This window comes from Ixodes scapularis, unplaced genomic scaffold, assembly GCF_016920785.2.
Source record: "Ixodes scapularis isolate PalLabHiFi unplaced genomic scaffold, ASM1692078v2 PGA_scaffold5__190_contigs__length_132052651, whole genome shotgun sequence".
In the NCBI taxonomy this organism is placed as follows: domain Eukaryota; kingdom Metazoa; phylum Arthropoda; class Arachnida; order Ixodida; family Ixodidae; genus Ixodes; species Ixodes scapularis.
Genome location: NW_024609880.1, coordinates 98,869,141 through 98,882,890, shown reverse-complemented (window position 1 = coordinate 98,882,890; position 13,750 = coordinate 98,869,141). Strand labels below are relative to the sequence as shown.

Genomic DNA, 13,750 nt, shown 5'->3' with positions numbered 1-13,750 from the left:
ACTTGCGTTCAAGAACAACTAATGCTACGAAGGACGCTCGCAGCGAAGCGCCCCGGTTGAATTTCAAGCGTGCAGATCGGGGATATGGTGGCCTACAGGTCACCTGGGGGCAACCTACGGAGTTGTGCGCGCGAGAGGCTCTGTGCGGAAGTCGAAAGAAAAAGGTGTGAGGTACGAGGCCACCCCAAAGCGATCATTCTTCGCTGTACAAGCGTGTCGTTTGTAGCACGATCAGCTAACGGCCTTTAGTCTTTAGTCTTTATTTTTTGGCTCTGGAGAGCCGCGGCACCGCGGAAAGGCAGCAGCCCGTACCATGGAGGCCCGCGGTGCCGCGTCTAGTGAACATAATAATATGATGAGTATATACATGCAAGATGACGACGATGATGACGGAAAGACTCTGAGTGCAATTTCAACTCCACTTCACACTTTGATACCTTGTGTTATTTAGATTTGTTGCCTCGAACCTATAAGGGTGAACTGGGTTCGAACTTTGTCGAATTTTTGTTGAGAAGGTCGAAGTTCGTCGAACTTTTGAACACAGCTGGTTCGAAAGCTCGAAAATTGTTGAGTTTATTAGCGTAGTAAGTTCGAAAATGTCGAATTTCGTAGCGCCAAAAATTGGAAGTTCGAAAACAATCAAACTTGTCAGCGCCAAAAATTTGAAGTTCGAAAAATGTCGAACTTTTTATGTATTAACTTTGCGAAACTTTTCGAACCCTTGGTTCGGATCTTTAAACCTCAGGTTCGCAAAAACTTCATCTCTATAGTAACAATTATGTTACAAGCATTCGCGCAGCGCCCCGCTTGCTTCCATCTGTCAGAACGTTCTTGAACGTAATTCATGTTCGACTGCAACACGAAAACAAAGCAAGAAAAATAAACCCTCTCCACCTTCTCTTAATCGCCCGGGCGGCAGGTCATCGATTGTGGCCGGCAAAGTTTAATCGTAACAAAAACGTCGATTGCAACGAGCAACAGCATAAGAACGAATGCGAACGAAACAAGAAAAAGGTAACAGTGTTGCGCAACTTTCTAGGACAGCAGGCAGCAGTCCAACAACGCCATGAGGGGTGGGTGTCTAGCGAGGGCGAGGAGGAGCGCCAGACCGACTGACGAGTCCTCCGACGAACTGCGCTCTGCTGCGCAACGATCAGTGAAAGCGGCCAGGCAGCATACGGCGGCAAGCAAGCAAGCAGCCTCTTGCTACTTCAGATTGGAAACAGGAGAAACCAGTCGCTTTTCACTGGTCGAGAGATTTAGGTCACGCGTTTCCTCTCTTCTCTACCTTCTTTGTTTTTGGCTGCTGCAGTGCAGTGTTTGCCACACTTTGGCTTTCTCTTGACCCTCTTTATTTTCTTATTTCTTTCCTTGCTTTTTTTTTCCCCCCTAGCTTTGGTTGTATTGATGGGAACTGGCGTCGAGGGGGGGGGGGGGGGGGGGGGGGGGGGGGTTAATCTCGTCCTGCCACCCTAGCCTGCTTCTCAAAAGAATTTTTTTTTTTTTTTTTTTCTTTTTTGGGCACCCGGTTGTTGCATTTGGATCGGATGATGATGGTCGCTCGTCCTTGTCTGCCTCGCTGGTTCCTGTTTATATGTTGTCGGCCTCGGGCCTTCGAGGTGTTCGTCGGTGGGACAGGTTCCCGCTTTATTATCGTTATTATTGCCCGGGCTCTCTGGATTGGCTGAGGATGGATTTATAAGCCGCCGCGAAAAACGACGCGGCGGAGGGGAAGTGGACGGACGCGCCGAGAAATTGGAGAAAGGAAGAGCGAAGATGAGGAGGAGGATTCGTGATTCTCTTCCTGGTTTTTGGTTATTTGGGTTTTCTCGCGTCGGCAGCCGGTTGCTTATTACAGACATGAATGGCCAGGAAACTTGTCTCTTCTCGTTTGTTTTGGCGTGTTGGATTGTGCGTGCGTTTGGCCAAGCGAGGAGACGGGAATGTTCGTAACAAGAGCCAGCATGCCACGCTACTCGCTTTTAGGCTTCTGTCAGTCTAGCAGTGTCATACTGCTTTTGCTCATTTATTAATGCTTGGTTTGTTTTGGTGTCAAGTGGAGGCTGCATGTGTCAGCTTAAAGGGCCACTGAAAAGAGCTGTGTATTTTTTAACAGTCTAATTGGGACACGCGTGTCAAAAAAAAAAAAAGATAATTTTAGGCGAAAACAAAATTTTTTAGAGCAATGTTGACGACGCAAGATTATTTTAAATTCTGCGCGGCAAAGTTTATGACGTCACGGATTGGTCATACACTCCTTCCACCTCAATGTGATGGTCATACACTCCCTCCACCTCAACGTGATGGCCAAGCCGATCCACCTCTCCTCCACGCGCCCGAAATGCCGACGGAGAAAACAAGTAGAAAAAAAAAAAAAGTGACTACCAACTAAAAATTTTTTTGACACGCGTGTCCCAATTAATTTGTTAAAAAAACTTTTTTTTTTGTTTCTTTTTAGTGGCCTTTTAGGGACACTACCCAGAAAAAATTTCTGCAAAAAAAGTTGATTTTTAAAAGTGTCATATTTACATCTGCTAACATCTAGAGAGTATTCCCAGAAAGTTTCAATTGTTTACACTGCATAGTTATTTTTTGTAAATTATTTTCGGTCCACCGATGCTAAAGAAAAGGCAGAGGTTCGAGCACTTTGAACGCGTTTTTCTCTGTTCCTCTTTTTGTCCTAAATTTCACTTAAAAATCTATCGTTTTAGTACGAAACTATCGAGAGGCTTAATTTTTGCAGCTTATATATTGAAACTTTATGGAGCTGGTTACAATGAACTTAGATTTCGAATTTTCATGTTGCTTTACTATAAAAGAAAAAATGAATTTGCAAAACTTAATAAATGTGAAAAACAAAAATTTAATGATTTATTTTTACTGGAGAATGTGTATCTTCTTAAATTTATTTTCATGGTAACTGGCAACAGGCATTCCAGTATGCATTCCACCAGAAAAATATGTGGTTATCAACACCATTTCTCAACGATAGATTCATTGAGCTTTACTTCATTGTGGGGATATAGTACCTCATAAAATTAATTTACAGGGCTGAAACTTTGCATGCCCCCCTTTTATATGGCTATTAACACCACCTGCAGATATCAAGCCGATTGAGCGAGCGGTTCAAAAGTTGGCATTGCCTGACATAGGAAATCATCTGGCGGTTCAAAAGTTGACACTGCCTGACATAGGAAATCATCTGAAAACTCACGATCATAAGAAATCTAATAATGTCAGTGCTCGGTAAATGTGTCTGATACAAGATTTTATTGTATATACGATAAAACCTATATTTTTTCTTTCATTCTCTTCATTAAGAAATACAGAACAATCCCTTACTTGTCCGTCGTCATCCCGAAATAAATGTGAAAATTCTCAAACACTGGACATGCAGCATATTTGTTGTTCGTTTGTTGGAGATGAGGCCTTGCATGACACTTACACTCATTATTTCTAAATAAACATGTGGCTTTATATGGCACCTGAAACCCTTGTCCTACTGTATTTTAAAGAGGGACAGCGAAATACCTTTTGACTGTCGACGCAATTGGTGGCACATCCTGAACAGTGCCACTATAGGGCATTTTCACATGACCTTCATCCACCTTTTTATTGTTAGATGTCAATGTGATGAGATTTGCAAGCTTTCATGCACTATGCGTAATAGGGTGTCATGTGAATCCATGGAATATTTGCCTTCGGCATACGCTAGGCGGCTCATAACAAAACAATGGACGAAATTCCATCATTGTAAACACCCTATCTCATTTGCCTTGATTGCAGAGTGACCGTTTCTCGCCTTGCTTTTTGCAGACGATTTCAAGCCGGCTTCTGTAGATACCTCCAAGTCCGCCAACGTTGAAGTTGGGGAAAAGAACCAAATCACTGTGACAGTTCCTCATATCGAGGTGAGCCTCGGCCCATTTTCCAGCTCCTCCAGAAAGACCCCTTCTCTCCCTCTTTCTCGAGTAGCAGTGTGTCAACGTGCTTTGACCCCCATAAAGCCTCACTCCCTTAACAAGTGGCCATAAAAATCTGCTACTTCCTGCTGTTGCTTCAGTAGTGCGGCAATCTTTCTCCTCCCTGCAATGGTTCTCGTCTGACCAGTGCAGTCGGGGCCGAATGCCTTGCATAATAGCAGCGCTCTATACGACTCGCATTGTGACGGGGACCGTTTGGGCCTACCAGGTGTATTTCTCTTTTGGTATAGTGCTGTCGCCGTAGCACTTTTGTAACCAAAGCATTGTTATGTCTTTTTTTTTTTGTGGGGGGGGGGGGGCATTGCTATTTTTACTTGGGAACAAACCTTGTCTCTCTTTCATTCAAAGATAATGCGAGTGTAGTTATGGATGGTAAGAAAAATGCGAAAAGAAAGCTCCTGCCAGCTTCAGTGCAGCTGCCGGCATATTTCTCAGAAACTTAACTTTTTCAGGCTATCAAATTATGATTCATCTCATAAATATCCTATATATTTCATGTTCTCTTTGTATAGCTCCATGCACTGTATGGGAATATATGCTATGGAATTCTGTGACCAATAATATCTCTCCTAGCTAAATGTCACCTGCCACATTGAGGCTTTCTGGAGTTCTCTTCTGCTCAACATATCGGAGATAGCATTGAGCTCGATCAAACATCTTGGGAAGAGGACTCCTCTGTACGTGTTCTTGAGTGGCAGAAGCACATTACATTTTGCTGTGACTTGATGTAACAGAACCAAGGCTACAGGCATACATGTGTCGCTCTAGCGTGTTCCCTAACCCTTCCAGCAGAGCCGCATTCCTACTCAAAGCCTCCACACCGTAGCCTTGACACTGCTTTGCACTTTAAGGTGAAACAAAATATGTTGGTCTCGGAGCCTTGTCCTCATAACTTTCTCAAAATTGCTAGCAGGGTATAAATTACTGGACGAGTCAAACTCGTCTTGAAGGGTCGAAGGGTTAAGGAACGTGTCGAGGTCGATTACGACCACTTCCTTGGCTTGCCGATTTGGATAGGCTTTCTGCATACACAGTCCAGCTGCATCATCAGCAACAGAACAGTGTTTCAGCGTCGTACCAGTCAGAGTCCAGATAACCTAGATAACGGACTGCACCTTTGCATTTTTGTGTTTTCAGTTGCCTTTCAAGGTGTCATTCTGAACTCGTTGAGGTTTTCAAGCTCAAGGTTTTAAGCTCCATGGAAACTTTCCATCGTTGACGTTTCAAGCTCTGCTGGAATCTTTCCGTCGCTGCAAGCCAGGGGAATGTGTCGTTGTGTACAAGTACCATTGTCTTCTTTAAATTGTGCCGTGAATAAGGCACACATTGAATTAAATATGCTTGGCTCATCAGATCGAGATGGGACAGTCTGATAAGTCCAATGTTTCTACGGCAATGTCGAGGACAAAAAACATTGACAGTTGTATGATACTAGTTTTGAGTAATGAGCGTGGAATATTAAAAAAGAATTGTATTGAATATTACCACCCTCTTGTCTGCCTTACATAGCAAGCAAAATTTTCCATATTATCAGTTGCAGAATTCCAGTCGACTCATGTTTCGGACTTGGGCACCGTTTTTTAAGTTGCCTGCAATATGTAGTTCTTTTTTTTTAATTTAGTATCTACCCACATGTTGGGAGTCTCAAATAACATTCTGCTTTCAATTGACATGGGCATTATGCTTGAATGCTGTAAACATTCCAGTAAGGACAGGGAAGCGAAACATTGAAAACATAACAACTGCTTTTCTCTTTTGTTGACTTCAACAAATTTTGTCTGGCTCTTGAGATATGCGAGCTGTCCTCCTGCGCATGCGTCTACGTGGTAAAGAAATGTCTACTAATCGTGCATTGGGTCGTTGCGCAGAATCCTCTTGCACAGGGTTCTGGCACTGCGCACACGGTGTTCAAGGGTTCGCAGCGGCCATACCAGAGGGAGTGCGTCCTTGTGGTGGACAACGTCACTGGCGAGATCACCCTTGAAAGGCTCAGCTGCAACATACAGCTCAAGAAGACGAGGTGACGTTTTGATCTTCTGTGCCATATGGTTCAAAACGGAGTGCAGCTCAGTTGTTTTGATGCAGAGCTATGGCTTGTTTTGTCGAAGATGTGGGAGACTGCGAAGGTATATCATGGAAACTTTGGTATTTGTAGCTACTAACAGAGGTACCGGTAGAGGAACCAAAGTGTTGTCTCAACAGTGGTGGCAATCTCAGAGGAGACGTCAAACCTAGTAGTGTGGTCTCCCCATCTCCGCGGAACGTAGATGACGTTTAGGGCTGCATTACCGCGGGTCGGTTCGATAAATAACTTTGTCGGTGCCATTGATCGCTACCTTGACTCACTCTCTCGAATATAGCGGAGAAAGAAGACACACTTACCAGAGCAAGGACAGAGTCCAAGAGCCTTTATTAAAACACTTTCCTATACAAACTACTATGTCCCCATCCAAAATGCCCCCCCCCCATGCAGGCTAGGTAAAAAAAGGTTCTTACTTGCCAGACGGAGGGTTCCGGAAAGCCAAGATCGGGGAAGCATCGAAGAAGTCGCCGATACACGTCCTATCTCTTTCGCGGTCACCGGACAAGTCCCTTTCCCGAAAGCAGGAAAAGAAGAGGCGAAACCTCGTCACCTGTCAGCAATAATCCGCATCCGAGTGGAAAATGGAAAAAGTTCCCCACGGGAAAGAGTAAGGGGTGGGCCCTCCAAGACCTTGCATGGGACCTTGCACTTCACAGTCAGGTTCGAGCTCATGACAAAGGAGGCCGAGCGTTCCAATTCGCAGCTGTTATTACAGCCATCAGGGAAGGGAGACCACAGGAATCCCCACAAAACCTACCGTGTCAATTTAAAACTTGGCTTTTTAGTTGTCCAACAATGACGTGTAATTATTCGTGCTAAGTTTGTTTGATGGGAGGTGACCCCTTGTCTGTGATACAGGAGCATTAAAAGGACATTGACACTTCCCAAAATATTTTGTTTTAATTTTTTGCCAGGTGATTTATTATGGTGTCGGAAGACTACCCAATCAATATTTTGCTACAGTCTCACATATATTTTTACTAAAGTAAAACAATGCAACTGCTTGAAACCGAAACTGGACTGGGGAGGAAGAAGAAATATAGAGGGGGAGAAAGATACCAGAAGTCATGTGACTGTGCAACTATTTTTTTTTATTTTCAATCGACGTATTTGCAGCTTTTTAGAAGCCACAAAAAATGGGTATCATATTTTTTATCCATTTCTAGTATTGAGTCTGTGCCTCCGATGACCCACGACTTTGATTATCTTTCGTGGTTGTGTCTGAGCCATAGAAAATGGCACGCAACAACGAAGAAGAGAATGAGCGCGATTCAAACCGGCCAGCTCTCGATCGGCGGTTTTTGGGTGGAAAGAAAATTAATTTTGAGCTGAAAATTGTGTTCTGGGTAGTTGAGCTCTCATATGTCATGTACAAATAAAAACCTTAAAGGGCAGTGTCCCTTTAAAGGGTGGGTGCAAGGATTTCGGGACTTCGGTCAAACACTTGTGGAAGTTGCCCTCTGACACTTCTAAAGTAAAGAACAGAAAGCCGATTTCGCCTGCGTGTCCTAGTTGTTGTGTAAAAGAAAGATAAGTATTGGCATTTCTGGCACCCCTCAACTCACTCCCAGTCTTCAGGGTCACACTTGGTCCCCCTCCTAGTGACGTAATTCGGAGTGCCATGTAGGTTCCCGTGTGCTCTCTCGGAAGACGCTTCCTCTCCCTCTCTCTGCTGACATTAGCGGGCGTTGTGCTGCAGCTTAGCGCCGAGCGAGGTCACATAAGCTTTTTGCTGTAGTTCCTTCGGCTGCCGCTCGCAGGTGGGAAAAATCTCAACTGCAGCACCTGTTGCAGGTGGGGGAAAAAAGCTTGACTTTTGCTTTGCAATTATGCAGCGGAATGGCAACATTTTTTAATGAAGGAGATGTTTTCTGTGTCCTCCGGGACATAATAAACAACGTAAAAATGACGAGATGCAAATTCTTTTAATCTTAAAATCGTTGCACCCCCCCTCTAAGTTGGCTTACGTTACGCAGTCTCTTTGAAAAAGAAATGTCACCATATCGCTTTTCTAGTGTTCTCAGTGTTCTCGGAAGGCCAGCATGTCATACAGCTTGTTCCTGCAGGAAACACATTCAGAATTTGAAGAGCCACAAAGGAACCAATGAGCAGCTTAGCTGCAAAGGGTTTGACGCATTAAAATCATGTTTGAAGGGCAACTCCGCTTCATTTTTGTTTTTGAAAAACAATGCAGTCCTCTTCAGTGTCACCTTGGAAGACCGCATGTCAAATATTACGGTCTACTATGTTTCTTAAACGGTCCAGCAAACTTGGCAACTGGCCAAGTTCCCAAAATCGGCCGACTCTAGCGGGCAAATTCAGGTGCAAGGAACAACGCAGTCAAGGTTACGGCGTGGGCGTAGCCAGCATTGAGCTAAACGACATCACCATTGCCCCTTTTTGTTTGTTTTTACTTCTACGGGCAAGCGTAACGAGTGACGCCAGCAACGTTTCCTCTCGGCACTCAGTGGTGTCCACGTATTGTGCGTAATGCACCTGCGCAGTGCGCTTCTTGGGAGCCGTCCGGCTATCCCGCTGTCTTTCGCGTCACAACCGCTGCCATGGTCTCACCGTTTGTGATTATTGTCTCTCGGAGTTTTGTCGCACCATGTGTGCAGACTGATGCCACAGTTGTGCAGACGTCGTCGGATGTCGTAGACACCAAAACGTAGTGAAGAGTGCAGTGCAGACGACACTTGTGCCTAGCGCTTGCCCACCCCAACGGTGGCCCGCCGGCCCTCCCCAATCCCGCCCGCCGTTGCGTAGAGGATAACGTGACATCTCATACCACGTGATAGCCACGATTTTGGCGGCCCGAGGCCAATGCTGCCAGACGGAGCCGAAGTTTTGGTTTTGATTTCTGCTCATGTTTAATGTAACATTTAACAATATATATCTCATTTTTCACGAAGCAAATGACATAGTGCCTTTTAGTAGTGCTTTTTAATGTGACATCACTCATTACTCCGAAATTTTCGGAATTGAGCAGAGTTGCCCTTTAAGAAATGTTTTCCTTTCTTTTTCCTCAAGGCCCTTTTTTTCTGTTTTTTTTTTTTTTAATCTCTCAAACCTTTTTTTTTACTCTTTTGTGAACGACAGCGCGACCTCCGAGAGCCATGTAGGTGTGACAGCCTTGTCTGCCATTGTGCGACACGGTCTGTCCACTTACGGCTGTGTCAAGTCTTCAATGTCATATTTGTCGCCCCACCCACCCATTTGTCACTTCCCGGGAAGAAAAGAAAGAGGCAGACGTGAAACATTTCCTCTTGATGTCGAACCAGCTAGCAAATATTGCTAGGCTTGTGCGGCTTACCAGAGACTTGTTTGGCGAGGTTCTTGCACAAACATATGAAGGCAATTTAGTTCCAATATTTTTTATCCATGTCTAGAGCAATTGGGATCTAAATAACTTGCCTTAATTGAACTTTTGTCTCTAAAGATTCTAGTACAGCATTAAACCTGCTCTCTTTCTCTTTCTCTTTCCAGCCATCTCAAACATATAAAAGTATTCTTTTCTTTTTTTTTTTTTTTGAGAGAGAGAGAGAGAGAGAGAATAAATTAGTTTATTTAGGACCTTTTTGGAAAACAAATTTTTAAGTGTATTTTTACCTTTTTTTTTACTTTGTGTGTGCTGCTCATATTGGATTTGTGCCCATGCAGTAGGAGTCTATACACAATTCTAGTGTTTACATAACCATAGCCCAGCATGTGATCTTGAGAGCCCAGCAAGCATGTGCATGTTCGTCACTTTGCATAGCAAGCAAATCAAGTGCCATACGCACAAACGCTGGAAAAGGTGCCGGTCAAAAGCCCTATTTTGGAAAGGCCTATATACCAGGGTGCATCTATGTAATTTTTTCACTGTTTCACTGTGGAGCTTTTCCTGCATCTCCAGTCCATGGCGAACCCAGTATAAACGAAAAAAGAACATTATTTTGAGAAATGGGATGGATTGAACTAGCCAATAGTAAGCTTTGGTGCCATAAGACTGACTGACGTGCTAATAAGCAAACTTTAAAAGAAGTTCTGCAGAGTAACTGAACTGAAAATTAGCATGTTAATAAGACCACAAATAAGAACATCCGATTAGCAGTTTTGCTGTTATTCCACTCAGTGGGAAAGTGAAGCCAGGCATAACTGTTTTGGGAGCAGCGATATTGTGGGAGCTCCAAGGTGCTAGTTTCACCAAGCTTCCGAAATTTTCTCTCTCGAAAGTATAGCAGTTCATTGAAAGTCCACGCATTTAGCCGATATGTTTAATTCCGATGCCGCGCATTCTCACGAGTACTTTTGCAGTGGCTTTCGTCGAACCTTGAATGTCAGTTCCAGATTGCTTTGACGTGGACTGCAGGAAAGAGCTCGTAGTTCCGGCACTAGACACTCCCACTGCGTGCGTGCGCTTAGATTATGTACGATGTATGGACGTACCCTCAGGGAAGTGGGCTCATGCAGTACCGCCTAGAAGACAAAGCCTGTGACACTCCCCCTTTATTGTCATCCCCATGGTAACTGACAAGACGAGAACGGCAGGGCCTCTTTGGAATACCAGGCCTCTACCACGCGTTCGTTGTCAAGCATTGTGCCTTGGCTGTGCGCGCACTCTCAAAGCTCACGAGCTGCCAAAGAGCTGTTGAAGTTAGGAAGCAGGAGGCAGGACAACGTCCTCCCTGCCATTCTCAACCTGTTTGCAAAAATAGTAGATTCACGCAGCACTGCCCAGCCAACGTCCGCGTCGCCACGAGCACATCTGGCAACTTCTTACAATGAGCGCAATGCTAGCACGAATGGGAGCTGGCTCACGCTCATCTTCTGCACTGCTGTCCACATTTGGTTCAAACATGGCGTGGCACAATCTTTCTGAATAGGACGTGCGTAACACACCCCTGAGGTGTCTACTCGGTGGTGTTTGCTACGTACCATAATATGCTGAGAGATAGGCCACCTAAAATTGAAAGTAAATCGAGTGAAAATAAGAAGTAGGCTAACTTTTGGTGTGCGACCAAAAAAAAAGTTGGAAAAAATGCTGGTTTTAGATGTTGTGACCTGTGAAACTTGTCATCGGAGGGAGGGGTGATGAACTAAAGACAACTGTCCTTCCCAATCAGCAATGTCTGCTTATTTCCCACCGCTAAGTAACACCATTTCTGCCGGGGTCATCATTGGCTAGGGCCCTGCAATTACCATAAAAGGGCTACCTTTCGGTGTTTTTAAAGAAATAGAAAATCGTGCCAAAAATAGGGGTGGGGCATCTCTCGGGAATTTACGGTAGTCAGTGCTTTGCCACGTGTCCCGTCGTCCACTGCGGCAAAAACACTGTTTGCGGCCACTCGACGAGGTGCACTCCTCACCGAGTGGCCGTGCGCCGTTCCTCGCGACCTCACTTTTGTAACGACGGTGGCCTAACGGGGTCTCTCGTGGACGCAGGGCGGAGGGCAGCAGCAAGTGCCAGCCCCGCCCCATCACCCCGATCGACAGCGGCAGCGGGGGCTCGCGCAAGCACTCGCCGAGCCAGAAGCTGTCTCCGCCGCAGAGCAACGGCCAGCCCAAGCTGTCCTGGGTGACGAGCTCCCCGGGCCAGCAGCGGGGGGGCATGCCCCGCATCTCGCCCAGCGGGCAGCAGCGCAGCCCTAGCCAGAGCAGCCCCTCCATGCCCACCCTGGTGACCCCCCGGGAGGGCTCCCGGGCACCCTCGGCCAGCAGGGACAGCATGCCCCTCCTCACCACCGAGACCCTCGGCGTGAACGGTCTCTCTCTCTTTATCCTCGTCCTGGGCCACCTAGTTCACATTTCACATGTCCGGTATGGGGGGACGAATCAAGAAGTGAAACCGTGCAACCTAGAAAGAGTAAAAAAAATATGAGAGTCAAAACAAGAAGGATTGACAGTCACCATAAAAACGTGGACGCCTTCCAGTTGCCTGGTGCGGGCAAAACGGCGTTGTTCCCCGATTCAAAATGGCAGTGACCGCACGAGAAAGTGGAATAGACTCGAGCCACTGACAGAATGAGAAGGGCCAGTCATCCCTTTCGAATGCCCAGTTTCTGGCATGCGCTCATTGCCTTCCACCATGCTTCAACTCCACTCGCACCACTCGCACGCTCGAGGCGGGACAACCAAAGGTTTTCATTTTGTCGGTAACTATAGAGCCACTTAATACTGTAGCATGTTTCACCAAAAGGACTGCCCATTATCGTTACCGTTTCTAAACAGCAGTTTTCTTCGGGGGGTGTGATGTTTATTTGATGTACTTTTTTTGTACCCCTTCGAAGGATTAATTTATAAGCTTGAAACTTTGCAAGGTAGCCTCTTTCACCAAGTTGAATGTGCCTTCTAAATATCCTGCAAATCCGGCTAACAGTTAAAAAGCTTAAGGGGAAACTGAAGCGGTTTTGTATTTGGGTAAAAACACTTAAATCGTCTTCGTTTGGCCTCAAGAATCACGAATATCAATATTATTTTTTTTAATTTGGTGCTTGAAGGTTGCAGAAAATAGTTTTCAAAGTACCGCTGAAGCCCCTCCTTCCCAGAGTGTGACGTCATATCCAGAGTTTTCGGAATCTCCGGTCTTGCGCATCTTCAGCGCCCATTAAAGCTATGCAGCCGCATTCTCGCTACTTTCAAAGAGGGGAGAAAAAAAATGTCACGACTGGGGTCGGTGCGGGGAATATACCTGGCAAGCTTGCAATTGCACGCACTGCAGACACAAGCAACACGCGCTTGGCGACCGAAAGATCTTTTTATGACGTAACAACTGGTCGGAGGTTTTTCGTGTTTTCTAGAGTTTTGTTACATCTTCAAGGAAAACGAGCGTGATATTCAGATTCACGAGGTAAAAAATACTCTAACTCGTTTTATTTATTTATTTATTTTTTCAAGAAGCTTTTAAGCTTTGTTTTTAAGCGCATCTTTTTTGGTGATTTAAGTAGAGATTTTTGCAAGCACGACCCTGTTCGCACCTTTATCTTTCTGCCGGCGCGTAGTCTCTCGTAGGTTAAGAAACTGCGACATGCTCCTCCCACAGCGTCCTTCAGTTATTCCACTTTAGCAGAGGGAACGCTGGAGAGAAGGCGAGTTGGAGAACGGGCAACCGCCAATTGCGGCGAGTGGAGAGCTTTGTGGACGGAGGTCTGCCCGCTCTTCCCAACTCGCCACTACGATTTTGGGCTAAGCTTGCATACCTGCAGGTTTTGTGGATTGGCATGGCAAAGCCGGTAGTAGATTGGTCTGGCCATTGTGCATTGTTCACCCAACTGCCTGTGTAAGGTGATTGGTGTATCCTCTGGAGCATGTATCTTTAAAAAAGAGATTCAGTGTCTGTCACGTATACACACTGGGAGCATACACCTGTTTAGGCAGTGCCCCAAACAGCCAATTTCTTGCTTCGGTTGTGGCAAACTGCAGTGAGTGGATGTGCCCCTACGAGAGTCCATTAAAGACACCAAACATTTAAAAGCTTGTCTGTAGTAACTCACCTTTGTGTGCAACTTGAGAGCTATGTTTTTGCTGCTGTGTAGTTTCTGTGCAATATTTGGGGTGAACCCAATGCCCCATACAGCTAACTAAACTCCTCGACATCTTGTCACAAAATAATGTATGCTAGGTCAGATATCTATTCGAGCTTCTGGAGTGGAGACATCAGAGGGCCACAATAAAAACAGAATTCAAGTTGATTTTTTTTAAAGAA

At 45.4% G+C, this 13,750-nt stretch overlaps 1 protein-coding gene across 1 annotated transcript in view; it reads left to right on the top strand.

Moving 5' to 3' along the window:
• Window positions 1–13,750, top strand: part of LOC8037939 (ELL-associated factor 1) — a 110,210-nt gene that overhangs the window by 84,820 nt on the left and 11,640 nt on the right. Inside the window, exons 2-4 of the mRNA XM_029967802.4 lie at window positions 3,817–3,911; window positions 5,852–6,003; window positions 11,491–11,810. Coding sequence (XP_029823662.1) covers window positions 3,817–3,911; window positions 5,852–6,003; window positions 11,491–11,810 — 567 coding nt within the window. The remainder of the gene's footprint in view (window positions 1–3,816; window positions 3,912–5,851; window positions 6,004–11,490; window positions 11,811–13,750) is intronic.